This window comes from Panicum virgatum, chromosome 4N (genome assembly GCF_016808335.1).
Source record: "Panicum virgatum strain AP13 chromosome 4N, P.virgatum_v5, whole genome shotgun sequence".
NCBI classification, from domain to species: domain Eukaryota; kingdom Viridiplantae; phylum Streptophyta; class Magnoliopsida; order Poales; family Poaceae; genus Panicum; species Panicum virgatum.
In genome coordinates this window covers 13,763,022-13,786,333 of record NC_053148.1, presented here as the reverse complement: position 1 = coordinate 13,786,333, position 23,312 = coordinate 13,763,022, and the positions used below count along the sequence as shown (strand labels likewise).

The 23,312-nt window shown below is 55.0% G+C and overlaps 2 protein-coding genes across 2 annotated transcripts; one reads left to right on the top strand and one right to left on the bottom strand.

The window, feature by feature from the left end:
- The first annotated feature begins 6,353 nt into the window (after nt 1-6,353).
- Nucleotides 6,354-7,205, top strand: LOC120669157 (skin secretory protein xP2-like). Its single transcript, XM_039948955.1, has 2 exons — nt 6,354-7,109; nt 7,188-7,205. The coding sequence occupies exons 1-2, from the start codon at nt 6,354-6,356 to the stop codon at nt 7,203-7,205; spliced, it is 774 nt and encodes a 257-aa protein (XP_039804889.1).
- Nucleotides 7,206-16,348: 9,143 nt separating this feature from the next.
- Nucleotides 16,349-16,915, bottom strand: LOC120668842. The gene has a single exon (XM_039948638.1). The coding sequence runs from the start codon at nt 16,913-16,915 to the stop codon at nt 16,349-16,351; it is 567 nt and encodes a 188-aa protein (XP_039804572.1).
- Between the last annotated feature and the right edge of the window lie 6,397 nt (nt 16,916-23,312).

The window sequence follows — 23,312 nt, the reverse complement described above, 5'->3', positions numbered from 1 at the left end:
GACTTGTATGTTTGTATGAGTGAGCCATCTCATTTGTATGGGAAAATTAATTTTTATCATGTTTTCCTTGCTTCACTTTTGGAGATGATTTGTTTGGTCATTTGTGAGCGGGAGGAGGTCACACAAGAGCCGGCCACACTAGATCTGGCTGGAAAGAGGATTTAAAGAAGCTAAATGATTGGAAAAGTGTATTTATTGTCAGTCTAATTCTTGCATCTAAACACATCTTTGGTTAGAATTAGTACAGAGTTAGTTATGAGTTAGAAACTAACTCTAACCTCTAACTCAGTTAGAATATCCAAACAGAACCTTTAAAATTCATTTATTAGTGTCGGTGTCCTAACCCGGGGGTCCGGATCCCAACTAGTAAATGCGGCGTGTTTCCTCGTCCCAGATATTGATGCAAGAGGCAACACAGTAACGCACGGGTTTATCCTGTTTCCGGCCGCGGGCCCGTACGTCCAGCAAAGGGATGTGTGAGGGCACTGTACTATCTTGCACCGAAGGTGCCTGTAGTAGGGGGATACAGGCATGGCGAGAGAGGGAGGGAAGCTCCCAGGTCTCTGCTAGAGAGGAAGTCGATTGAGGCGAGTGCCAATATCGAGTGCTGAGCGTTGTGCTCGGGTGAGAATGATCGCCAATGTCGTAGATGCCCATCCCTCTTAAAGGAAGCCCGCCTCCTCCTTTTATAGTCACAAGGAGGGGCGGTGTACATGAGCAGGGGATCGTGGAAGTCGTCATTTTTCCCCCGAATTGCGGGGGTGCGTGGTCGAATACTGTAGGAAGTACACTGTGGGGCATGGCGTCGGTCGTGGCAGTCGTCCTGGATATCGTCCTTGGTCTTGCGGAGATCACGCCGGCATCCTGCCAGCCCCAGCAGGCGGCGTGGTCGTCGCTGTAGGGTGTACAGTCTTCCAGATGTGGCGTGGTGGCGTTCCGTGGGCCCTGTAGGTCAGGGTCTTGCATATATACGTGCACCAGCGGTGATGGGGCGCGTGGCGGTCCTGGACCCCCCTGGACGGAGTGCTAGGGTATGCACTAAATATGTCCGGGAGTCACGTGGAGGTCCCGGACCCCTCGAGGGGGGAGGTCCGGGACTCCGGCTGCTAGTGCTGGGCGTCCCGCCTTGAGGGGCACGTGGCGACGCCGGACCCCTTCCCGAGCAGGGGGCGGGTCCGGGGCCATACGTGTGGTGAGGTGGAGTCCGGACAGCCGGATTTGGCAGAATAGTAACGGGAACTGTGCCGAGCGCGTCTCGTCCCGCGTCGCAGGTTCCCACAGTGCTGCCACAGCGTCCGAGATGGCGTAGCAGTGACCGGAGTAGGAGGACGGGACTCCGGTCACAGCCACTGCGGGGAATGGCGGCCTGACGCCGTCTGTCCTGGGCGCTGTGGAGGAGTGGTTGGCATTTAATGCTTCCATACGACGGGCGGGTGAGCGGAAGGGATGTTTGTCCTTTACGTCGAGGGGTACCCTCGAGCGAGGCGGAGATGCTTTGCCCGCTCGAGGGTAGGTCCGCTACCCTCGAGCAGGGCGGAGATGCTTTGCCCGCTCGAGGGTAGGTTCGCTACCCTCGAGCGAGGCGGAGGTACGAGGCGCAGTCGAGGGTCTTGGTGGGAGCCATCGAGCGAGGCGGAGATCACCCCACGGGTCGAGGGGGGTGCGGATGGGCCGCATACTGGGCTTCTTTGAGTCCTTTCCTTTCTTCCAGATTGGAAGGAGGCCGTGGGCCTTCGTGGGCCCAGTTGCCTTATACGTGTTTGCGTTTTTAGGGTGATCTTAGTACCCTGATTAGGGTATCCCTAATCGTGGTACCCGACAGTAGCCCCCGTGGCTTTGGTCGAGTCATGGGATTCGGCCAAAGGATATTTCGGCGATTTCACCCCTTGATGTGATTGATGCAGCATTCCCGCCGGGCGCACCTGGGTGCCGGCCCAGCGGATGTGACAACTAGTCGGTCGGGGTAGTGCGCCTGCGGGAAAAGTACTTCGAGGCGCGCGTCCCTTTTTGTTTTGTTCCGGGGACAAGACGCGTTAGCGTGCCGAGCGGGCCAGGGCCACGATGGCGCCTGCTGCTCTGCAGCTGGTGTGTTTGCCATGCTGTCCTGTATTCAGGGTCTCGGCCCTGCTCCCCCTGGTCGCCTTGCGGCGCGCCGTTCGAGGGCAATCGGCCAGCGCCGATGCTGCGCCGCTCAGCGTCCAAGGGCTCAGCTTTGCTTTGTCGCGTCGTGTCTCAGCACGGTGACCGAGGGTATCTTCGCTCGTGGAGGGCCGTGCCGTCACGGGCGGTCCAAGCCTCCGCCCTTCGACAGGCTTGAAGCTTGGCGCCCGTCGCAGTTATAAATAGGGGTCATGGGACTCCCCTTCGTCTCCAACTTCCCTGCGTTCCTTCTAGCATTGCCTAAGTCTCGTAATGTTTTCCTTTGCCTTTCGTGACCGGCCCCCGGATGGGGTGGCCTGGCTTTTTTAGGCTTCGATGCTAGAAGAATGCTTGCGAGCAGCGGGGGAAAGCCGGAGAGGGCGTGCGCACCATCCCTTAGCTTCAGTGGGATCAGCAGAAGAGCCTCGGGCCTGTGGGGTCCTGCTTCTGCGATGTCCCCTAGCCTGAAGGGGGATGGAGATGCCTGACCATGGCGTTGGTGCCAGGTTTGGTGGCTGTTCTTCGCATCGTCCCCCCTGGCGACAAGGTTGCTCTCGGGGAGACGATGTGGAGGGTGCTGTCCGCCAGCTTGAACCCCCGCAGGGTCTTCGGTGGAGGAGATGCTAGAAGAAAGCTTGCGAGGAAAGCATCCCGCTGGACCCGTACGGTCTGGGGGTCGTCCTCGCAATCCCTAGCAGCCTGGCCGTCGCGCCAGGCAGGGGCTCGGTGCTCTTCTTCGTCGCTCGCTCTCCCCAAGACAGGGAAAATTGCCACGTATGTGGCAATGTGTTTGTACTTTTCGATGGCTTTAAGACGGTGGCCCTTTGTAATCTTTGTTTGTAAAGAGCAATGAAGTCTCCTTCTCCTTCACGGAGAGGACGACCGAAAGTGTATGGGTGGGTGCCACCCCTGCAGGAGATTTCAGTCCTTGAATGTGTGAAGTTTCCTCCGTGGGGGCGCGTCAGCGCACCCGCGGGTGTAGCCCCCGAGGCCTTGGAGGAGTGTTTGTACTCATCCAAGGGCTATAAACGTCGCCACGCTTGGTTGCTTCACTGGGGTGGCCGTCCAGCATTTTTTTCAGCCGGCATCGGCACTCTTTCAGCCGCCCTCGGCATTCTTCGTGCTGGCACAGCGACCCAGTGTCTAGCTTGACCATCTAGCAGGCGTGCGTTAAGAGTGGGAGTTTTGGTTAGACATACGGAACTTCACAATCGACGATTGTCGCCCCATTCGAGGGTGCGGCCCGATCCGCAGTGTGCGAGGAGCCCCCGAGCCCCGGCCTACATAAAGGCGTTTAGGGAACCCTCGACTTTGGTTACGACCCTCGTCGCCCTTCCACAGGGAGGAGGGGTGAAGCGCACCATGCTACCCATGCCCGGGCCGCGAGCTATGGCTGCTTCGGTGAGCTGTTATCGGGTAGTTCAAGTGGACGTCCATGCCCCGTTCGATAAGGGTCGGCTCGTGGTCCATGGACACAACACAAAAAGCACTCGCAAAGGTTCGTTAGGCGGGGCTCGGACCCATTCGATAGGGTCCGAGGGCTCGATGCTCTCCCTCGATGGGATCCCCCTGCTAGGCACCCTCAACTGGCCTTGAACACTGCGTAGGATGTCTCGAACTCCGCGTTCGAGGGTAGCTTGTACGGCACATCCATGCAGTCCCTGACTCTGGCGATCTGGGGCGCCTGTCGAACCCTCGACGGGCCAGGCTTCGAACCCCTGATCAGTAAGGCCTCGGAATAAGATTCCCTCGAGGGTGAAAAGCCCCCGAAAGGAATATTCTGTCACGGTTCGCAAGTGGCGCGGAGTCGCTAGTCATGCGCGCGGGTCTTCCGCTGGTCGTGGGCGACGTGGCTCGATTCGTGCGGTGCGGTGCGGGCTCGCCTTTTCAGGCGACTACCTTGGGCAGACGAAGCGGCGTGGGCGGCGGCTGACGGATGGAACAGCGCAACAGTCGCGCCGCGCCCGTCGGTTACCGCGCCGTAATTATTGCCGAGTGCGCGCGTGGGAGACTCCGCAGCCGTGGGGCCCATCCGTCAACGACGGCGAAATCTACCGCATTGAATGCGCCGGATTCGGGTCGTGGCGGCATATCCGCGCGTCGTGGTGAAATAAAAGCGAGAGAGGGGGGACTGTCTGGGCTCACCTGGCCATTCGCCTTCATCTTCCTTGCCTTCTTCGCCTCCCCTGCATCCTGAGCCCACAGCCAAGAGCGAGAGGAAGAAGAAGGAGAGAGCGATGGCGTACCTTAGGCACCACAAAGCTTGTCTTCCCACACCTCCTCGTAGTTCGAATCCATGTCGGATATCTGGGAGCCGGTGCCGTGGCGGAAGTCCACCGCCACAGAGGCGGTTCTTGAGCAGCTGGCGGCTGACCGGCTGCTTCCGATGAATATCAGCCCCGAGCGGCTGGCGTGGATTGCCCCGCGGCCGGAGGAGACCGAGCCGAACCCCCCCCGAGGGCTACGTCGTGAGCCTCGTGCGTCTGCACGAGCGGGGATTCGGCATCCCCGTCAGCAGGTTCATGCGGGCCTTGTGCGAGTACTATGGAGAGGAGCTGCACAACTTCGGCGCCAATTCCATCTCGCAGGAGGCGGTCTTCGTCGCCGTCTGCGAGGGATACTTGGGGATCGAAGCCCACTGGGATCTATGGATCCACCTCTTCTGCGGCGAGCTCTTCGTCGAGAACGTGCGGGGGCAGCCGAAGCGGTTTGTGCGCGCGGGAGGCCTGATGCTCCATTTGCACCCGAGCCGGAAGAATCTCTACATCCCCAACAAGATGACCACCAACAACACCGGATGGACCCGTGGGTGGTTCTACCTGCGCAACTTCGGCAACAAGCTCCCGGCCTTCACCAACAAGGTGCTTCGGGAGAGACTAGCCAGGTGGGACTGGGGGGTGTCGCCCCCAGCGCACCAAGCCAGGCTCGAGGTCCTCACCGAGGCGCTGGTGGACCTAGCGAGGAAGGGGTTGATGGCGGCGGCCGTCATCGCAAACTTCCACTGGCAGAGGGTGATTCCTTTGACGGAAAAAAGCCTGCCGATCTTCAGCCTCACCCCCGAGGTCCCGACCTCGGGCTCGAGGACATCGACGGTGCTACTCCCTCGAGGCATCGCTGCACGGAGGGCCAGGAACGCGGTGGCGGAGTTCCCCAACGACGCAAACGATCTCTGGGAGATCAAGATGCGTCCCGAGCCGGGGTTCCTCTCATTGGTAAGTCTCCGATTTTGATCCGTTGTTGCTTCGTGTTATTCCTTTTCCCTTCTTGTTTCCTGACTCCAATTTGATTGTGTCTTGTAGGGGGTGAGCCGCAAGTGCCACCCCTCGAGGCCTCCGATCCCGGAGGAACGTGAGGTCAACCGCCTTCACGCAGAGGTGGTGAAGAGGCGGAAGGAAGCGGCGGAGGCTGCCACTGAGAGGAAAAGGAAAAGGAAAGCAAGGCACGATAAGGCGTGCAAAATCGCTCGCGCGGAGGGGAAGCCGTGGCCTGCCACACCTGAGTCCACAGACGAGGAGGAGGATGCCTCGGATGCCGAGGCCCACCTTCCGGGTGGTGGCGAGGAGGCAACAGGTGCGGATTCCCCGCCGGTCTATCAAGAGGCCGGCGACGAGGACACGCCAGCGACACAACATGAGGCAAGGCCCGCACCAGGGCTGTCGGCGGACCCGCCCCTCGTGGAGACGGAGCGAAGGTCGCCCACACCGGCGGCGGGATGAGGGTCACCCACGCCAGCAGTGGGTGGAGGATCGTCTGCGCCTGCGACAGAGCGGAGGTCGCCCCTGCCAGCGACGGGCGAGGGGGTCCCCGCGCCCATGATGTCGACGGGCGGCGATGGGTCCGCGGCAAGAGCGGAGACGTCCGCGCAGACGGCCTTGAGGCCTCAGCCTGCCCGAGGGTGACACCCTTGGATTAGGCGTCGAGGGGCGTCAGTGTGCCGCGAGCCCGAAGGAGCGGCACGGGCAAACGCAGCATGAGTGCCCGGTCTGGGTAAGTGTTTTTGGTTTTGCTTGTTGTGTTCTTTTGATCGCTCCCCCAATCCTGCTAACCTCAGCTCTCCTTCCCCAATTTCCAGCTCCCGGGCCATTGCTAAGGACGCAGCCCCACTCGCGCGGACCAAAGCCCTCAAGACCGGGACGTGAGCCACGCCGCACTCGGCGCCGCAGCCCCCGCCTGTTGTGGACATCGTGGCGGAGGCCGCGAAGCTACGGGAAGCCATGGCTCGAGGGGCCCAAGCGGCCCAACAGACTCGAGCGCCGGGGAACGGGGGCGATGATGGCCAGGGTGGAGCTGAAGCAGCCGCTCCGTCTGACGCCGTGGGGGAGGCCGGTCGGGGTGGCGCAGATGACGCCGCTTGGCCGGTCGTCGGAGCCGAGGCCGGTCGGGGCGACGCGGATAGCACCGCCCGGCCGGTCGCAGAGGAGGGAGCTGGTGGGGGTGCGCAGGATTGCCCCGCCAGCCAAACGGAGGTGGAGACCCCCGTCCCCGAGCCCCTGAGGGCTGGGGTCGAGGGAGTGACAGAGAAGGAGGAGTTGGCACCGAGGGCGCCGGCGGTAGAGGAAGCCCGCGTCTCGGTGCCCGCAGAGGGCCAGGACGAGGGTGTCGTTGCGGCGATGACGGTGCAGACGGTGACGGCGCAGGCGGCGATGAACAACGTGATCCCTGTGGTGCAGCTGCCAGACAACAGCGAGGAGTTCGGGGATTCGGGGGACATCGACCCCACTGCTGCGGCGTGCGCCGCCGACAAGATCGCCGAGTTCACGTCGGCCTACGCGGAGGTGCCCGGCGAGGGGACATCCGAGGGGCCCCAGCACGGGGCGGTCATCCAGTCCATGGTCCCCTCGGAGTTTCTCCGCGATGAGCAAGAGGAGGATGCCGTCTGGCAGGCGCAGATCGAGGCAGGTTCTCAGATTCAGAACCACCTCGATCGCGCCCTGGAGATCCATCGGACGACAGATTACCAGATTAGCCAGGTAAGCGGCTCCTCCCCGAGAATCATTTGTGTTTTGGCCCTGATTTTATTTGTTTTACCCACGCCTTTCCTCTTGCAGCGGCTGAGGGACATCTAGCGCAAGAAAAGCGCTGAGATGGCCCGGCAGTATTCCCAGATACGCTGGCTTGGGCAGCACAATGCTGGCCTGGTGCTCCAGAGTATCGACGCCAACACAAAGAGGACGGATCTGGAGGCGCGTCGGCAGGTACTGGAAGAGGAGTTGGCGCGGACCGCCGGTGAGCGCGACGTCCAAAGAGTTGCAGCAGAGCAGAAGGCTCCGAAAGCCGAGGCGCAAACCGCCGAGCTGCAGTGCACCAGGACGGCGTTCGTGCTGAAGGAAGCCGAACTCCAGCGCAAGGAGGCTGTGCTCCAAGACAAGGAGGCCAAGCTCCAGCGCGAGAAGGCAACCATCGCCACGCTCACCGGGACCCTCGAGGAGAAGGGCAAAGCCTTCGAGGAGAAGGAGGTGGCCCTCCAGAACGCGGAGACCGCCCTCAAAGAGAAGGAGAACTCCTTGTCTTCCCTCGAGCAGGCCGCCTGGATCCAACGAGAAGAGGCATAGAAGAGCATCGCAGGTGAGTGCTCAGAATTTCGATGTTGTTGGATTCTAATTGTTCGTAGCTTATCCTCGTTTCTTTGATCAGAGCTGAGGTAGCAAGTGGCAAATGAGACTGCGGCAAGGGAGGCGGTCAACACCGCGCTCATGGTGGCGCAGACGGAGTACGCTGACTTGGATCGAACTGCCGTGAGCGTGTGCCAGGAGCTCGAGGGGGAGGGCGCTGTCTCTGGTAGCTCGGTGATCAGCCGCCTGTGAGCGCCAGGTGGCCGGATCGCCGAGCATGCCAAGAGCACCTTCTGTCTCGGTGTCCTGCGGGCCCTTGCCGTGGCCGCATCGGCGTCGTTGGGAACGACGTACCCTGACGACACCTTCTGGTGATCCATGATAGCCGAGTTCGATGCTGTTGCAGATCCACAGAGAGGGGATGATAACCTGTAGATAGACTGGGCCTCGAAGCCCATGTAATGAATTAGTACTCATTGTAATCGTACTTTGTATTTATGAATATAGAAATTCGTTATCGTTAAATCGACAGTGTCGCCCATCGAGGCCTTGTGCGTTCGAGCCCATGTTTTCTTTACTCTGCTTCCGTGTTCTTGTATGCGACTTAGATAAACTTCTGCGAGGAATTTCGCGTTCATAATCGACGTAGGCGTGGGGTGGTGAGGGGTGCCATATCCCAGAGGCGTAGGCGGCCCCATGACTCGGGTGGCCCCGTGCCGTAGTTGCTTATGCCTCGCGTCCATTTTTTCCAAGTGTACGAGAAGCTTAGAGATGGGACGGAAATTTTTCGAAAAAACGTTGGCGATTTTTGGGGACGTTTGGGGGTTCGCCCCGTAGTAGCCCCCGAGGGAGGCTTGGCTTTGCCGAGGGTAAAACCAGGCGTACCTCAGTGTCCGTGCGCATCCGAGCCCTCGAGGGTCCGGAAGGTTCCAAAAAATAAACAAGTAAAGCCACTACAAATTGACACCCCCCTTTTAGAATGCAAATATGCGTTGCTAAAAGTTCATATATACGTTGGTAGGGTTTATACCAACGCATCTTGTATGCGTTGCCTAAAGTGGCGTTGCAAGGATCTATTGCAACACTTATTTATGTGTTGGTAACATGTAGTAATAACCGTTGCAAAGTTGCAACGCATAATGTTTGATCATGGCAACACTTATATGTGTTTGTACAGACCATGTGTGAATAGCCTCTATGGTTTGTTGTAACGTATAGATTTAGTTTATTGCAACACTTATATGCATTGTAAGGATTAAACCATTCGTTCATTAATATTATATAATTATTTATTTTTTGAGACAACAATAAAAATAATATTGAACAATTTAATAAAAAATGCAATACCATCCAACATAAAAATAAACACACTGAGCCATATATATATATTATAAATAATTTGTCGCATTACAAAGTACCATCTAAATTCATGACACATTTTTTTTGTACAGAGCACATGTTCCTATGTGAGCAAATATGAAACATATAAAAGATCCATCTTAGCATGCTAGCTGTCCTCCTTTCTCCTTCCTTCAGCTCAGTCAAGCATTCCTCTACTGTGATCATATATCTATCTTCTCGATCTGCAAATGAAAATTAAATTAAATAATATGACACACATGAGAACTGAAATCTCAATGGGTTATAGAAAAGACCGTACAAAAGTTGAAGGCCATGCAACATGGGCTCCTCCTTCTACATCTCTAAGAACCTTGTAGTTTTTGTATGGTCGTATCAATGGTTCATCTTCTACCAATACAAAACTAACAGAAACCATCCAAAATTCTTTGCCTAGCTGAACACCATCAAGTTTCTGTTTTGGATCACAACTCACTAGTTTACCCATTGCAACAGTCTTGTTTCGATTTTTCCATCTCTGTAAGTATACTTTGGTGCCAACCTGGTTCACAAATATATGCATACAACAAATAAGCACATAATAGATCACAGTCTGTCTAAGAAATTGAATAATCATACCTTCATTGTATTGCCAGTTGACAAACTTGCTGTACCACGATGATTCTTCTACAAAAGTATATATGGGGATTCTTAGACTCCAGTTGTAAGAACAATTAAGAAAAGGATAAAATGAAGTTGTAAGCAATGTGTCTTAGACACTAGCAGGTACTGATGCACTAGGACTTTTTGAGATATTGTTCAGCTGGTAACAAGTCAAAATCGATAACTTAGTTGTGGAAAATAAGCTAACAAAAATATCAATGCTAGAAAGATATTTACTTGGTACTGAGATGCTTCAAAATTTGAGGGATTTGCATATGTTTCCTTTGAGACAACCTGTAATATGTGCTCGTACAATTTGATAAAGTTCATAGAACAGTATACTGCCATTCTATTAGAAAACTCAGAAAGCAGTGGCAATAACGGTATTTAGCAATATGAACAGAATATATTGCTTTGCATCCATGTGTTAAGTTTGGTGTGCAAACCTTATCGTTACTACAATTATCTCTGTAATGTGCTGGCACATCCTCATTCTCCATGTAATCATCTTGCTCCGTCTATAGTGAATAAGAATAAATTAATATATCATCTTGCTTCCTCATTCTCCAACATCCTCATATGAGTGCTCAGCCACCTTCTTTACAGAGGAACCAAAAGAATATTTAACCAAAATACCTTACAATGATTCATCACTAAAAAATAGCTTCCTTACCTGTTTCTTTGAGCTAAGAACATCTATTTTTCTCTGCATCATAAGATTTTGCCTCTGCAAGCACAAGGTATAATAATGATAATGATGATGTTGGGGCCCTTCTCTTAATACTAATAATAATGATGATGATGATGATGATGTTGATAAGCACTTAAGGTATATGAATATCAAATAACCTCCTCAATCATAGATGAATAGTATAAAGTAGATTCATCATACATGACTAATGGTATTCTTACTCCTAGAAAAATTATCAATGGCTTCTCTGTGATTTGGACCCGTCTCCTAGTTATTTTATTTCTTCCTTTTCTCACTGCCAGATGGATATTTTCTAGATAACGTGCTTGTGTGCTGTAAATTAAAGGAACAAACAATTGCATAATTAGTGGAATAGGCACTAGAGTAAACCTCAATCAGTACCTGGTCCTAATTGTCTGATTCCTGACCAGCAGATTAGTTCGCTAAAATGGATGACCTTATCTACTCTCCTCGTCTCCTTGATGTGTTCTGTTGTGACAAAAATTAACTAAATAACATAGTAGGATAGTCAGGATTGAATTGATCAACTGATTAGCAAAAGAAGGGTCTGAGACGGGTGATGGAAACATGGCGATCACCTGATCTGTGCACGCATTCACGATCTCACAGCCTGAGGGAGGCGCCTTGAATCATTGAATCCGATCCACATCTTGGCGTGACGGCGTATGGGCGTCAGATGTCCGTGACGGCGGCCGCCCCTCCCGCCCCCCTCAGGGTCGGGCCTGAGATCAAGCAGCAGTACTCAGGGGTGGGCAGACGCGCCTCCCGCCTACCGGATTCACCGTGATGGGCAGTCTCGGCGGCGGAGCGGACCGGATCTGGGTCGAGCGACGGTGACTCTTGAGGCGGCAGGAAGAGGAGAGGTATGGACTATGGAGTGCTTGTGCGATGGCAAAGAATAGAAAATGGACCCTGTTTCAGCTGGGATAACTGACGAGATCCACAAATCAGGGGGCGGTTCCCAGGCTGTTTTCACACGGTCCACTCCAGTTAGTCTCTATGAACGGTGGGGCCATTGTTAGACTTCTCAATAATTAGATTACAAGTGTGCGGGAAAAAGGTACCAAATAAAAAAAAAGAGGGAAACAATGGCGGGAGAAGGTTACGGATCCAAATATATTATAGGCCTTGGAAAAGATGGCGGGAGCCAGAAAAAAAAACAAAAAAATGATTACGCTGTGTTTAAATTAAAAATATGGTTATTAGTGTTAGATCCAAATTAAATGAATATTTGGGATTGTAAATAGATTCAAATGAAAAAGTTATCTATAGTTTATAACTTTTTGAGATCTACAACTTTGCTTTTGGTCAATTACCCATCCGAGGTCGTACGAAAAATTGGAATTTCAAATGTGAAAAGTACTACAACTTTGGTATAATGTTCATCTTCATTGCAAGCAGGGCCGGCTCACGGTTTTCAAAGGCCACAGGGCGAGCCTGATACTATGGGCCCTTTAGATTAAGTATTTTTCATTTGTAATGGTAACTAAAAGGAAGGTATAAATTCTAATAATATATGTAATTTATGAAGAATAATGCCAATATTACAAACAAAAATGATAGAAATATAAAACTAGAATTACCAGCAACCTGCTAGAGCGCTAATGCTAGCGCCTAGGTAGTAGATGCTCGCGTGGGCCATGGTGCCGCCACGCCGACCGGCCTGTGTTTGCATGAGTGCATTGGACTCTGATCTCCGGTGTCGGTGTCGGGTCGTCGTCTAGAGAAGGAGAACACCCGACATCGGGTCCAAGCGAAAGTAGATGAAAACAAAACACCAAACATCGAGTCACAATCGCGGCGTGGAAGGGGGGGAGTCCGTAAGACCGGGCGCTGCTCGGACCCCGAATGGATCTATCACAGAAGGCATGATGAGCTACTTTCTTCTTGGATGGGCCGAAAATAAGAAGTTAGATTGGCCCAATATATCAATTTGTGGTACATATAAAAAATAGGAACACTTTTTTAACATGGTTCAATTTTCCAAAATCAAAAGATTATTCCGTCATGTGTGATAGTTTGATTGCCAGTCACACGTGGGGACTCCTAACATTTGCTGAAAAACCTGCATGCCTGGGCTCGTATACTCCGAATTGAGTCAAGTACTACTACCTAGTACCTACAACATACTAGATGTTGGGCCCCCCTCCTCCGTGAGCCCGGGCTATCGCCCCGGCTGCCCTCCCCCTTAAGCCGGCCCTGATTGCAAGTCATATAAGAAAGTTACGAAGTTTTTTGTGCACCCCATAACAAGGTTCTGAAATAAAAAATGTCAATGACCTACTTTTAAGCACAAATATGTGTGTAGTCTAATGGTAGAGAAGAGTTTAACATGTTGGGGATCGTGGGTTCGAACCTGTGTCTTGCCCTTTTTTTGTCGACAGCACCTGTGTATATTATTTTATTAATCATCAACCTCATACACAGCGCATCAAAAGAGCTTGCTTGTTGTAAAAAAAAAAATTAAAAAAACACTAAGTCCCGCATAGCTGACAAAGGCACATAGGAGCGCGGATATGCTTCCAACGGTTTAGTAAACGTTGCTGTCTTAGTGGATATGCTTCCAATGGTTTAGTAAACATTGCTGTCTTATTCCTTGCAACAAATAAATTATGTGTTGCCATCTATCCGTTGCAAAAGGGGGTGTCAATTTGTAGTGAGCGTACTTCTTTATTATTTCGGGAAATCGAAAATGCGAGTACAAATGATGTACAAATAGCTCAGAATTCTAAGGATAGAAGCGACGTAGCTGCTGTATGTTCCAAGCGTTGGTGAAGACTTCACCGTTTTCGTTCGCTAGCTTGTACGTGCCGGCCTTGAGCACTTCGGCGACGATGTATGGGCCTTCCCACAGTGTTGAGAGATTGTGGCGGCCCCTGTTGTCCTGTCGAAGCCTCAGCACCAAGTCCCCCTTTGTTGAGGTCTCGGCGCCGGACTCTCTGCGCTTGATATCTTTGCAGAGACTGCTGGTAACGCGCAGAGTGTAGGAGTGCCACATCTCGAGCCTCGTCCACTTGATCCAGCGAGTCCTCGCGGGCTCGCTGGTTCTGTTGCTCTTGATAGGCCTTGAGCCATGGCGACCCGTACTCCAAGTCTGTGGGGAGCATGGCCTCGGCGCCATAGACGAGGAAGAACGGGGTGAAGCCCGTGGCTCTGCTTGGGTTCATCCTCAGGCTCCAAATAACCGAGGGTAACTCTGTGAGCCACCTCCGACCAAACTTGTTCAGCTTGTTGAATATTCTTGGCTTCAGTCCTTGGAGGATCATGCCATTGGCACGCTCCACTTCCCCGTTCGTCTGTGGGTGCACCACAGCCGACCAGTCCACACGTATGTGGAAACCGTCGCAGAACGCCAAGAACTTCTTGCCTGTGAACTGGGTGCCGTTGTCGGTGATGATCGAGTTCAGGACCCCGAACCTGAAGACGATGTCGGTGAAGAACAGAACGGCTTGCTCGGATTTAATCTTGCCGATGGGTCGAGCCTCGATCCACTTGGAGAATTTGTCGACTGCCACCAGCAAGTGGGTGAAGCCCCCTGGTGCCTTCTGCAGCGGGCCAACGAGGTCCAGTCCCACACGGCAAACGGCCATGTGATGGGGATGGTCTGCAGAGCATGGGCCGGGAGGTGTGTTTTTCGAGCGTAGAACTGGCAACCTTCGCATGTCCGCACGACGTCGGTTGCGTCGGCGACCGCAGTGGGCCAGTAAAAACCTTGCCGAAACGCGTTACCCACGAGGGTACGTGGTGCGGCGTGATGACCGCAGGTGCCAGCGTGGATGTCGCGGATCAGCTCCTTGCCCTCGGGGATGGGGATGCATCGCTGCAAGACACCCGAGGGACTGCGCTTGTATAGCTCATTGTCGATTAGGACGAAGGACTTGGCCCACCAAGCGAGGCGCCGCGCCTGAGAGCGGTTCGAGGGTAGGTCCCCTCGAATCATCCAGTCAAGGTACTGGGCGCGCCAATCTTGCGAAGTGGGGGCCTCGTCGACTTCCATTGCTTCGGCCTCGTCTGCCGGGGGGTTCCCGTCGGAGGGCCCCGCGGGCGAGGGGCCTAGCTCCGCCAGATTCTTGAATTCGACGGAGGGCTTGGTGACGTCGCGAGCGAAGATGTTCGGGGGGACGGTGGTCCACCCCGACGCGATCTTGGCTAGTTCATCGGCATCCTCGTTGTACTTACGCGGGACATGACTGAGTTCTAGGCCGTCAAATTTGTCCTCAAGGCAGCGCACTGCTTCGCAGTATGCCTCCATCTTCGGGTCGTGGCAGCTAGACTCCTTCATCACTTGGTCGATGATGAGTTTAGAGTCGCCGCGCACGTCGAGGCGTTTGACGCCGAGCTCGATGGCGATGCGGAGGCCGCTGAGGAGGGCCTCGTACTCCACCATATTGTTAGACGCAGGGAAGTGCAAGCGTATCACGTACCGCATGTGATCTCCGAGGGGTGAGATGAAGAGGAGGCCGGCACCGGCGCCGGTTTTCATCACCGACCCGTCGAAGTACATGGTCCAGCATTCGGCCTGGATTTGTGGTGGGGGTAGCTGAGTGTCCGTCCACTCAGCCACGAAGTCAGCCAAGACTTGGGACTTGATCGCTTTGTGGGGTGCGTAGGTGAGAGTTTCTCCCATCAGCTCCATAGACCATTTGGCAATTCTACCCTCGGCCTCCCTGTTGCAGACTATCTCTCCCAAAGGGAAAGACGAGACCACGGTGACGGGATGGGCCTCCAAGTAGTGGCGCAGCTTGCGCCGTGCCAAAACCACCGCCTATTGTAGCTTCTGAATCTGTGGATAGCATGTCTTACTTTCAGACAACACCTCGCTGATGTAGTACACCGGCCATTGGACGGGCAAAGCATGGCCCTCCTCTTGTCTTTCGACAACGACCACCGCCCATACCACTTGGGTCGTCTCGGCTACGTACAGACAGAAGGGCTCGCCATCCGCGGGTGGCGTGAGAATGGGGGCGTGAGTGAGCGATGCCTTCAGCCTGTCGAGGGCTTCTTGAGCTTCGGGGGTCCACGTGAAGCGCTCGGTTTTCCTTAGGAGTCGATACAGGGGTAAGCCTTTCTCGCCGAGTCGCGAGATGAATCGGCTGAGGGACGCTAGGCATCCCATGACCCTCTGTACCCCCTTTAGGTATCGGATCGGTCCCATCCGAGTGATGGCCGAGACTTTGTCAGGGTTGGGTTCGATGCCCCGCTGGGAGACAATGAAGCCCAAGAGCATGCCTCGAGGGACTCCGAACACACACTTCTCGGGGTTGAGTTTTACTCCTTTGGCCCTTAGGCAATCGAAAGCGATCCTGAGATCAGCAACCAGGTCGTCTGCCTTCCTGGATTTTACAACAATGTCGTCGACATATGCCTCTACGTTCCGCCCGAGATGGTCCCCGAAAACGTGGAGCATACACCGCTGATATGTAGCTCCGGCGTTTCTGAGGCCAAAGGGCATCGTGACGTAGCAGTACATGCCGAAAGGTGTGATAAAAGAAGTCGCGAGCTGGTCGGACTCTTTCATCTTGATTTGGTGGTAACCGGAGTAAGCATCAAGAAAGGATAAAAGTTCATATCCCGCAGTTGAATCTACGATTTGATCAATGCGTGGCAAAGGAAAGGGAACCTTCGGACATGCTTTATTTAAACTAGTGTAGTCTACGCACATCCGCCAACTCCCATTCTTTTTCTTTACTAATACAGGATTAGCTAGCCACTCGGGATGGAATACTTCCTTGATGAATCCGGCCGCCAGAAGTTTCTGCAGCTCCTCGCCTATCGCTCGGCGCTTGAGCTCGTCGAAGCATCGCAGGCGCTGCATCGCCGGCTTGGAGTTGGGTTGGATATCAAGGGAGTGATCGGCGACCTCCCTCGGTATGCCAGGCATGTCCGATGGACTCCACACAAAGATGTCTGTGTTGGCGCGGAGAAAGTCAACGAGCACCACTTCCTATTTGCTGTCGAGGGTGGCGCTGACCTGCAACGCGTTGTCGTCGGAGCGATTCGGGTCGAGGGGCACCTTCTTGATACCCTCGGCGGGTTCGAAGCTTCCCGCGTGTCGGTGCGTGGAGTCCAAGGCCTCGCTTGCCATTTTGTCGAGGGTGGCTGCGAGGGCCTCGTCCTCCGATTGAGCCTCCGCGTGCTCAACGCACTCGACATCGCACTCGTAGGCGTGCTCGAACGAAGAGCCGACGGTGATGACACCCTTCGGACCCGGCATCTTCAGCTTGAGGTAGGTGTAGTTGGGGATGGCCATGAACTTGGCGTAGCAGGGACGACCAAGAATGGCATGATAGGATCCCCGAAACCCCACCACCTCAAAGGTGAGTACTTCCTTGCGGAAGTTGGCTGCCGTGCCGAAGCAGACAGGCAGATCGATCTGGCCGAGGGGTTGGACTCGCTTCCCCGGCGCAACGCCATGAAATGGCGACTTGCTGGGGCGAAGCTTGTTCAATCCAATCCCCATGAGCTCCAAAGTGTGGGCGTACATGATGTTGAGGCTACTGCCTCCGTCCATGAGCACCTTGGAGAAGCGGGTGTTGCCGATGATGGGGTCGACAACGAGCGGGTACCGTCCCGGATGCGGGACGTAGTCGGGGTGGTCCTCGCGACCAAAGGAAATAGTGTCCTTCGACCAGTCGAGGTAGGACGGCGTGGCCTTGGTGACGGAGAAGACTTCCCGGCGCTCACGTTTGCGCTGCCGCGAGGTCATATTCGTCGTTGGTCCTCCAAAGATGAAGAAGGCGTTCTCCACCGGGGGGAACTCGTCATCTCCACCTTTGTCGCCAGCATCCTTCTTCTTTTCCTCATCGCGATGCGCGACGCGGTTGTAGTCCTTCTTGAGCATTTCGCACTGCTCGAGGGTGTGGTTGACCGAGCCATTGTGGTAAGGACACGGTTTCTTCAGCATGTCGTCGAATAGGCCGCCTCCACCTCGAGGGGGGCCTCGAGGTCCTTTGTGGTCCGGGGCGGCAGCGAAGGCCTCGTCGGAGTCTTCCGCCCACCCTGGTCCGCATTGGATTGGTGGGGCCTGCTTCTTCCCCTTTCTTCCCCGCTTTTGTTTCCTGGCGGGGGCGTTGATCTTGGCGTTGTTGCCCTCCGCGGGCGCGTCTTCCTTGCGCTTGTTCGGCTTGTCGTTGAAAATGGCACCAACTGCCTCTTCGACGGCGGCGTAGTTGGTGGCAGCGTTGAACAATTCGTTGGTGTTGGCGGGTCGGCTTCGCGCAAGCTCGTGCACCAGGTTCCTGCACGTCGTGCCCTCGAGGAAAGCGTTGATGACCTTGACGTGGGTGACGCTAGGGAGCTCGGTGCATTGCTTGGAGAAGCACCGCACGTAGTCGTGTTGGGATTCATTGGGCTTCTGGCGACACCCTTTGAGGTCCCAGGAGTTCCCAGGGCGCACGTATGTGCCCTGGAAGTTGCCCACGAAGATCTGAACCAAGTCGGCCCATTTGTGGATCTGGTTCGCGGGCAAGTGCTCGAGCCACGTTCGTGTGGCATCAGCTAGGTGAATGGGAAGGTTGCGGATGATAACCACGTCTTCCGTCGCTCCGCCCAGCTGGCAGGCTAGGCAGTAGTCGTTGAGCCAGACTGCGGGATCGGTCTCGCCCGAGTACTTGACGAGGGTGGTGGGTTGTCGAAAGCGCGGGGGAAAAGAAGCGGTTCGAATCTCCCGGCTGAACACCCGAGTGCCCGGAGGCTCCGGTGACTCACCCCTGTCGTGCTCGGGGTCGAAGCGTCCACCCCGCCGAGGGGTGTACTTCCTGCCGTTGACGACGTAGCGGGCGTCACCGTCTCCGGCATGCCCGTGCGTGTCGTGGAGTCGCTCCCTTGCAGGAGCCTTTCTGATGCGGTCGTGCACAGAGGGTGCCTTCGCGTCGTGCGCTACGGCTGCCTTTCCTTTCCTTCCTAGCGGAGTGTGCACCGAGGCCTCGTGGTCCTGGCGTGCAGTCCCACCGGGCTACTTCGGGGCTATCGAGCGCATGCGAGACGCAGAGCTCTCGGCCTGCTGCACAGCAGCTTGCTTGATGAGCGTCTGTGCCTCGCGGCGCAGGTTGCGACCTGAAGTCATCGATGGCTCGGACGTCGCTTGGAATAGGTAGGCCGCAGCGATGTGTTTTTTGCCGGCTGTCTTCAGTTCCGGAGGTTTGTCGATGTTGTCATCTGCAAGGATCCGCTCCCGTGCAACGCGTGCCGCTGCCTGGGCATGTGCGCCATGCGCGGTGCGCTGTTGCTCGAGTGTGGTGCGCAGCTCCTGAGTCTGCCGATGCTGCTCATCGAGCTTGGCTTGAAGCTCCTTGAGCTGTGCCAGCTGTGCCTGCCGCACCGCCGAGCTTGACGAAGAAGAAAGGGCCGCAGGCGGCACCACCGGTTGGTTCGCCTGCGCGTCTGCACCGTCGCTCCCGTCATCACCCGGAGCGTTGTCGTCTTGCCCGTCCGCAAGCTGTACCATGAAGCATTCCCGGGCGGGATCGTAATCCCCCTCGCTGGAGTCCTCAGAGCAGGTGAGGCAGTAAGCCGTCGCCAGCTGGAACGAGCGGAAAGCGCCGGGGTCATGGACCCCGGAGTAGTCCTCGGCCTCCTCGGCCGTGAAGTTGTCCATGAAGAAGTTGACGTCGTCAGCGATCGAGCTCACCGTCTCGGGGTAGGAGTCGTTAGGAGATGATGCGATGAGGCTGTGGATCGACAGGAGATGATGACTCGGTAGATCCTCATACTCGGCGAATTTGGTGCTGATCGAAGAAGCGTAGGACGCAGCGTTGCGCATCCCGATGGGGAGGGGAGACGCCGCGGTCGCGCCCCCTGGGAGGCAATAGGGCTGCAGTCGATGATGGTGCCGGCGCTGCCGACGCCGAAGCACGTGATGACGAAGCGATGGCCCCGTCGGCCGCGACGCTGAGTCGCGACATAGCAACCTCGACCCACGTGGGGGAGGTGAGGCGTGCCGCCCGTTGCCGCTCTGCGCGCGCTTGTCTTCGCATGCTGGCCCGAGCGCCTGTTGCACCGCGCTGGTGAAGTCGGAGTGTCTGGGTTGCGTCTGGGCGAGAGAAACTCCATGAGGTAACCGTTGCCGGTTGCTCTGAACTCGAGACTCCCGAACCAGATCACGTATCTAGCTGGGAGCGGATCCGAGACGACCATGGGGAATGGGTTGGATCTGCTCGCCATCCCTGGAGATCAAATGGGAACAAAAGAGAAAATGTCACGCAGCGCCCCCCTACCTGGCGCGCCAACTGTCGGTGTCCTAACCCAGGGGTCCGGATCCCAACTAGTAAATGCTGCGTGTTTCCTTGTCCCAGATGTTAATGCAGGAGGCAACACAGTAATGCACGGGTTTATCCTGGTTCCGGCCGCGGGGCCGTACGTCCAGCAAAGGGGTGTGCGAGGGCACTATACTATCTTGCACCAGAGGTGCCTGTAGTAGGGGAATACAGGCATGACGAGAGAGGGAGGGAAGCTCCCAGGTCTCTGCTAGAGAGGAAGTCAATTGAGGCGAGTGCCAATATCGAGTGCTAAGCGTTGTGCTCGGGTGAGAATGATCGCCAACGTCGTAGATGACCATCCCCCTTAAAGGAAGACCGGCTCCTCCTTTTATAGTCACAAGGAGGGGCGGTGTACATGAGCAGGGGATTGTGGAAGTTGTCATTTTCCCCCCAAATCGCGGGGGTGCAGTGGTCGAACACTGTAGGAAGTGCACTATGGGGCATGGCGTCGGGCGTCGCAGTCGTCCTGGATATCGTCCTTGGTCTTGCGGAGATCGCGCTGGCATTCTGCCAGCCCCAGCAAGCGGCGTGGTCGTCGCTGTAGGGTGTACAGTCTTCCAGATGTGGCGTGGTGGCGTTCCGTGGGCTCTGTAGGTCAGGGTCTTGCCTATATACGTGCACCACCGGTGATGGGGCGCGTGGCGGTCCCGGACCCCCCTGGACGGAGTGCTGGGGTATGCACTAAGGATGTCCAGGAGTCACGTGGAGGTCCCGGACCCCTCGAGGGGGGAGGTCCGGGACTCCGGCTGCTAGTGCTGGGCGTCCCTCCTTGAGGGGCACGTGGCGACGCCGGACCCCTTCCCGAGTAGGGGGCGGGTCTGGGGCCATACGTGTGGTGAGGTGGAGTCCTGATAGCCGGAGTTGCAGAATAGTAACGGGAACTGTGCCGAGCGCGTCTCGTCCCGCGTCGCAGGTTCCCACAGTGCTGCCACAGCGTCCGGGATGGCGTAGCAGTGACCGGAGTTGGCGGACGGGACTCCGGTCACTGCCACTGTGGGGAATGGCGGCCTGACGCCGTCTGTCCTGGGCGCTGTGGAGGAGTGGTTGGCATTTAATGCTTCCGTACGACGGGCGGGTGAGCGGAAGGGCTGTTTGTCCTTTACGTCGAGGGTACCCTCGAGTGAGGCGGAGATGCTTTGCCAGCTCGAGGGTAGGTCCGCTACCCTCGAGCGAGGCGGAGATGCTTTGCCCGCTCGAGGGTAGGTTCGCTACCCTCGAGCGAGGCGGAGGTACGAGGCGCAGTCGAGGGTCTTGGTGGGAGCCCTCGAGCGAGGCGGAAATCACCCCACGGTCGAGGGGGGTGCGGATGGGCCGCATACTGGGCTTCTTTGAGTCCTTTCCTTTCTTCAGATTGGAAGGAGGCCGTGGGCCTTCGTGGGCCCAGTTGCCTAATACGTGTTTGCGTTTTTAAGGTGATCTTAGTACCCCGATTAGGGTATCCCTAATCGTGGTACCCAACAATTAGCACGTGAGCACGAAGAAATAAGACTACAAAATTTCCTCCCACGATACTTTTCGGATCAAGTGGTTAAGACTTAAGACAATGATGTTCGACATTCCTGCTCTTTTATAAACAGTAACATTCTAATCATCGCAAAGATCAAATAACGTGGAATTCTGGAGCTGATGTGGCATGCAACGTAGAAAAGGATGAGATTGAGCTCAAAATAAAAGTTAAAGGACTAAAACGGTTATTTTAATAGTTTAGAGATAAAATTGAACCACAGACAGACAATAATTAAAGGATAAAAACGCCTAATCTGCCCCCACATAGGTGAAATGTGCACGGCGCCTAAAGATAGTGCAATAAACAACATGTTACTACATATTTTTAAAAAAATTAACATGGATCCACATGGTGTGGAACTTTGTTTACTGCATGTGTGTTGAAAAATTTTAATAGACCACGTACTAACTAGTAATAAGATTTTATCTTTCCTTATTAACTTGTCCTACTATGTAAGCAAAATATTGACAATAGTGTGATAGAGATGCCCTACGTACCTGATAGTGGCCCCGTTTGGTTCACGCTACGCTATTCCATTTTACGAGAGAATCTTCTATGCATGAAGTAGTAAATGAAGTCAATTTACAAAATCTTTTCAGGGATGGGTGTAACTTTTCGCTACGAATCTAATGGCGGCAATTAATCGATAATTGCTACTGTGATGCTACAGTACCATCCTATAATCGCGCGGTCAAAGGCCTCATTAGATTCTTTAGGGTCACTAGCGCGCAGGTTCTAAAGTTAATTTTGTAAACTGGCTTTGTTTGACACCATAATTAGCGGTCAAAATGACAATATTCATTAGCACAGCCCAAACCAAACGAGGCCAGTAAAAAAACTCGACCTGCGTGAGTAGGTACTCCCTCCATCCAAAAAAAATGTAAATCCCGAGAAGTCAAACACTTTTAATTTTGACTAAATTCATACAAAAAAATACTAATATTTGTGTCTCGCAATTGATGTAGTATAGAAATACGTTACATGATTAATTTAAAGATATTTATATTGTAATATATATTAGTATTATTTTGTATAAATTCGGTTAAAATTGGAATTGTTTGACTTCTCAACAAATGAGATTTATATTCTTTTTGTGACCGAGGAAGTACATGATAGTAACCCCAGCCCAACAAACATGGCAAACCATCGCCTCTCGATCTACCGCTACCGATTCTCCCATCCGAATATTGAGCTGGGTTTGGGTTGGTGGTCTTCATGTTCGTCAAAAGAGTTAATTCCCTGAATGCCATCAAAATTTAAGACAATCTCCTCAATGCCATTAAAATTTAAGCTATCCTTTCATTGCCATTGAAATTTTATTTTAATCCCCTCAGTGCCATTTCCATTAGTTTCCAAGCGGAAACCGTGAAAATACTGTACCAAATGTTGAAGTCCGATCTGTCCAATTTTTTTTTGTTCCGTTTGTAATCCTATCCCAACTCCCAACCCCACCTCAGCTCCCTCCCCACCCCCCAGCGGGTGCCGCCCACCCCTTCCCCCACGCGCGCCGGCGACGCAGGAGGGCACGCGAGGGCAGACTAGCGCCCCTGCCGCCACCCGCGCGGCTCCCAGACTCTCGGCAGATCCTCGAGCCCACGAACCGCCTAACGGAGCAGGTGCCCACGCGGCGGCGCCCCTGCTCGGCGCGTGGGGGCCCTAGCGGCGCCCCTGCTCAGCGCCCGCGCGGAGGCGCCCTGGGCCCTGGGGTGGGGGAGGGAGCGGGGGCCGGCGGCGCCCCTGCTCGGCGCCCACACGCCGGCGCCCGTGGCCACCTCTCTATAAGATTTACTCCCTCCCAGTACAGAGCCGCCACGACCACGAGCCTAGCTTGTCGATCGATCAGCAAGTAGTAGCCGAGCCAGCAGCTGGGTCATGGGGGGCGCAGGCGCCGCTGCTGCTGTGCGCGGCCGCCGCATGGGCGTGGTGCGCCGCCGCCGTGCGCGCTGGCGGAGTGGGCGTGGCCGCGGCCGCGGTGCTCGGGTCGGGCGCTGCGGGCGCAGGGCCTCCGCGGCACGGCGTACCCCCCGTTGGCCAGCGACGCGCCGCTGGCCGACCGGCTCACCCGAGAGGCCAGGTCTCGTCCGTCCTTGCCGTCGGGCTGCCACACCGACGTCCCCAGGGCCGCGCCGCTCCTCCACCACGCC

Bases quoted from the DNA above. Each gene is read 5' to 3' on its own strand.
- LOC120668842 (XM_039948638.1), bottom strand. From the start codon at position 16,915: ATGGACGGAGGCAGTAGCCTCAACATCATGTACGCCCACACTTTGGAG.
- LOC120669157 (XM_039948955.1), top strand. From the start codon at position 6,354: ATGGCTCGAGGGGCCCAAGCGGCCCAACAGACTCGAGCGCCGGGGAAC.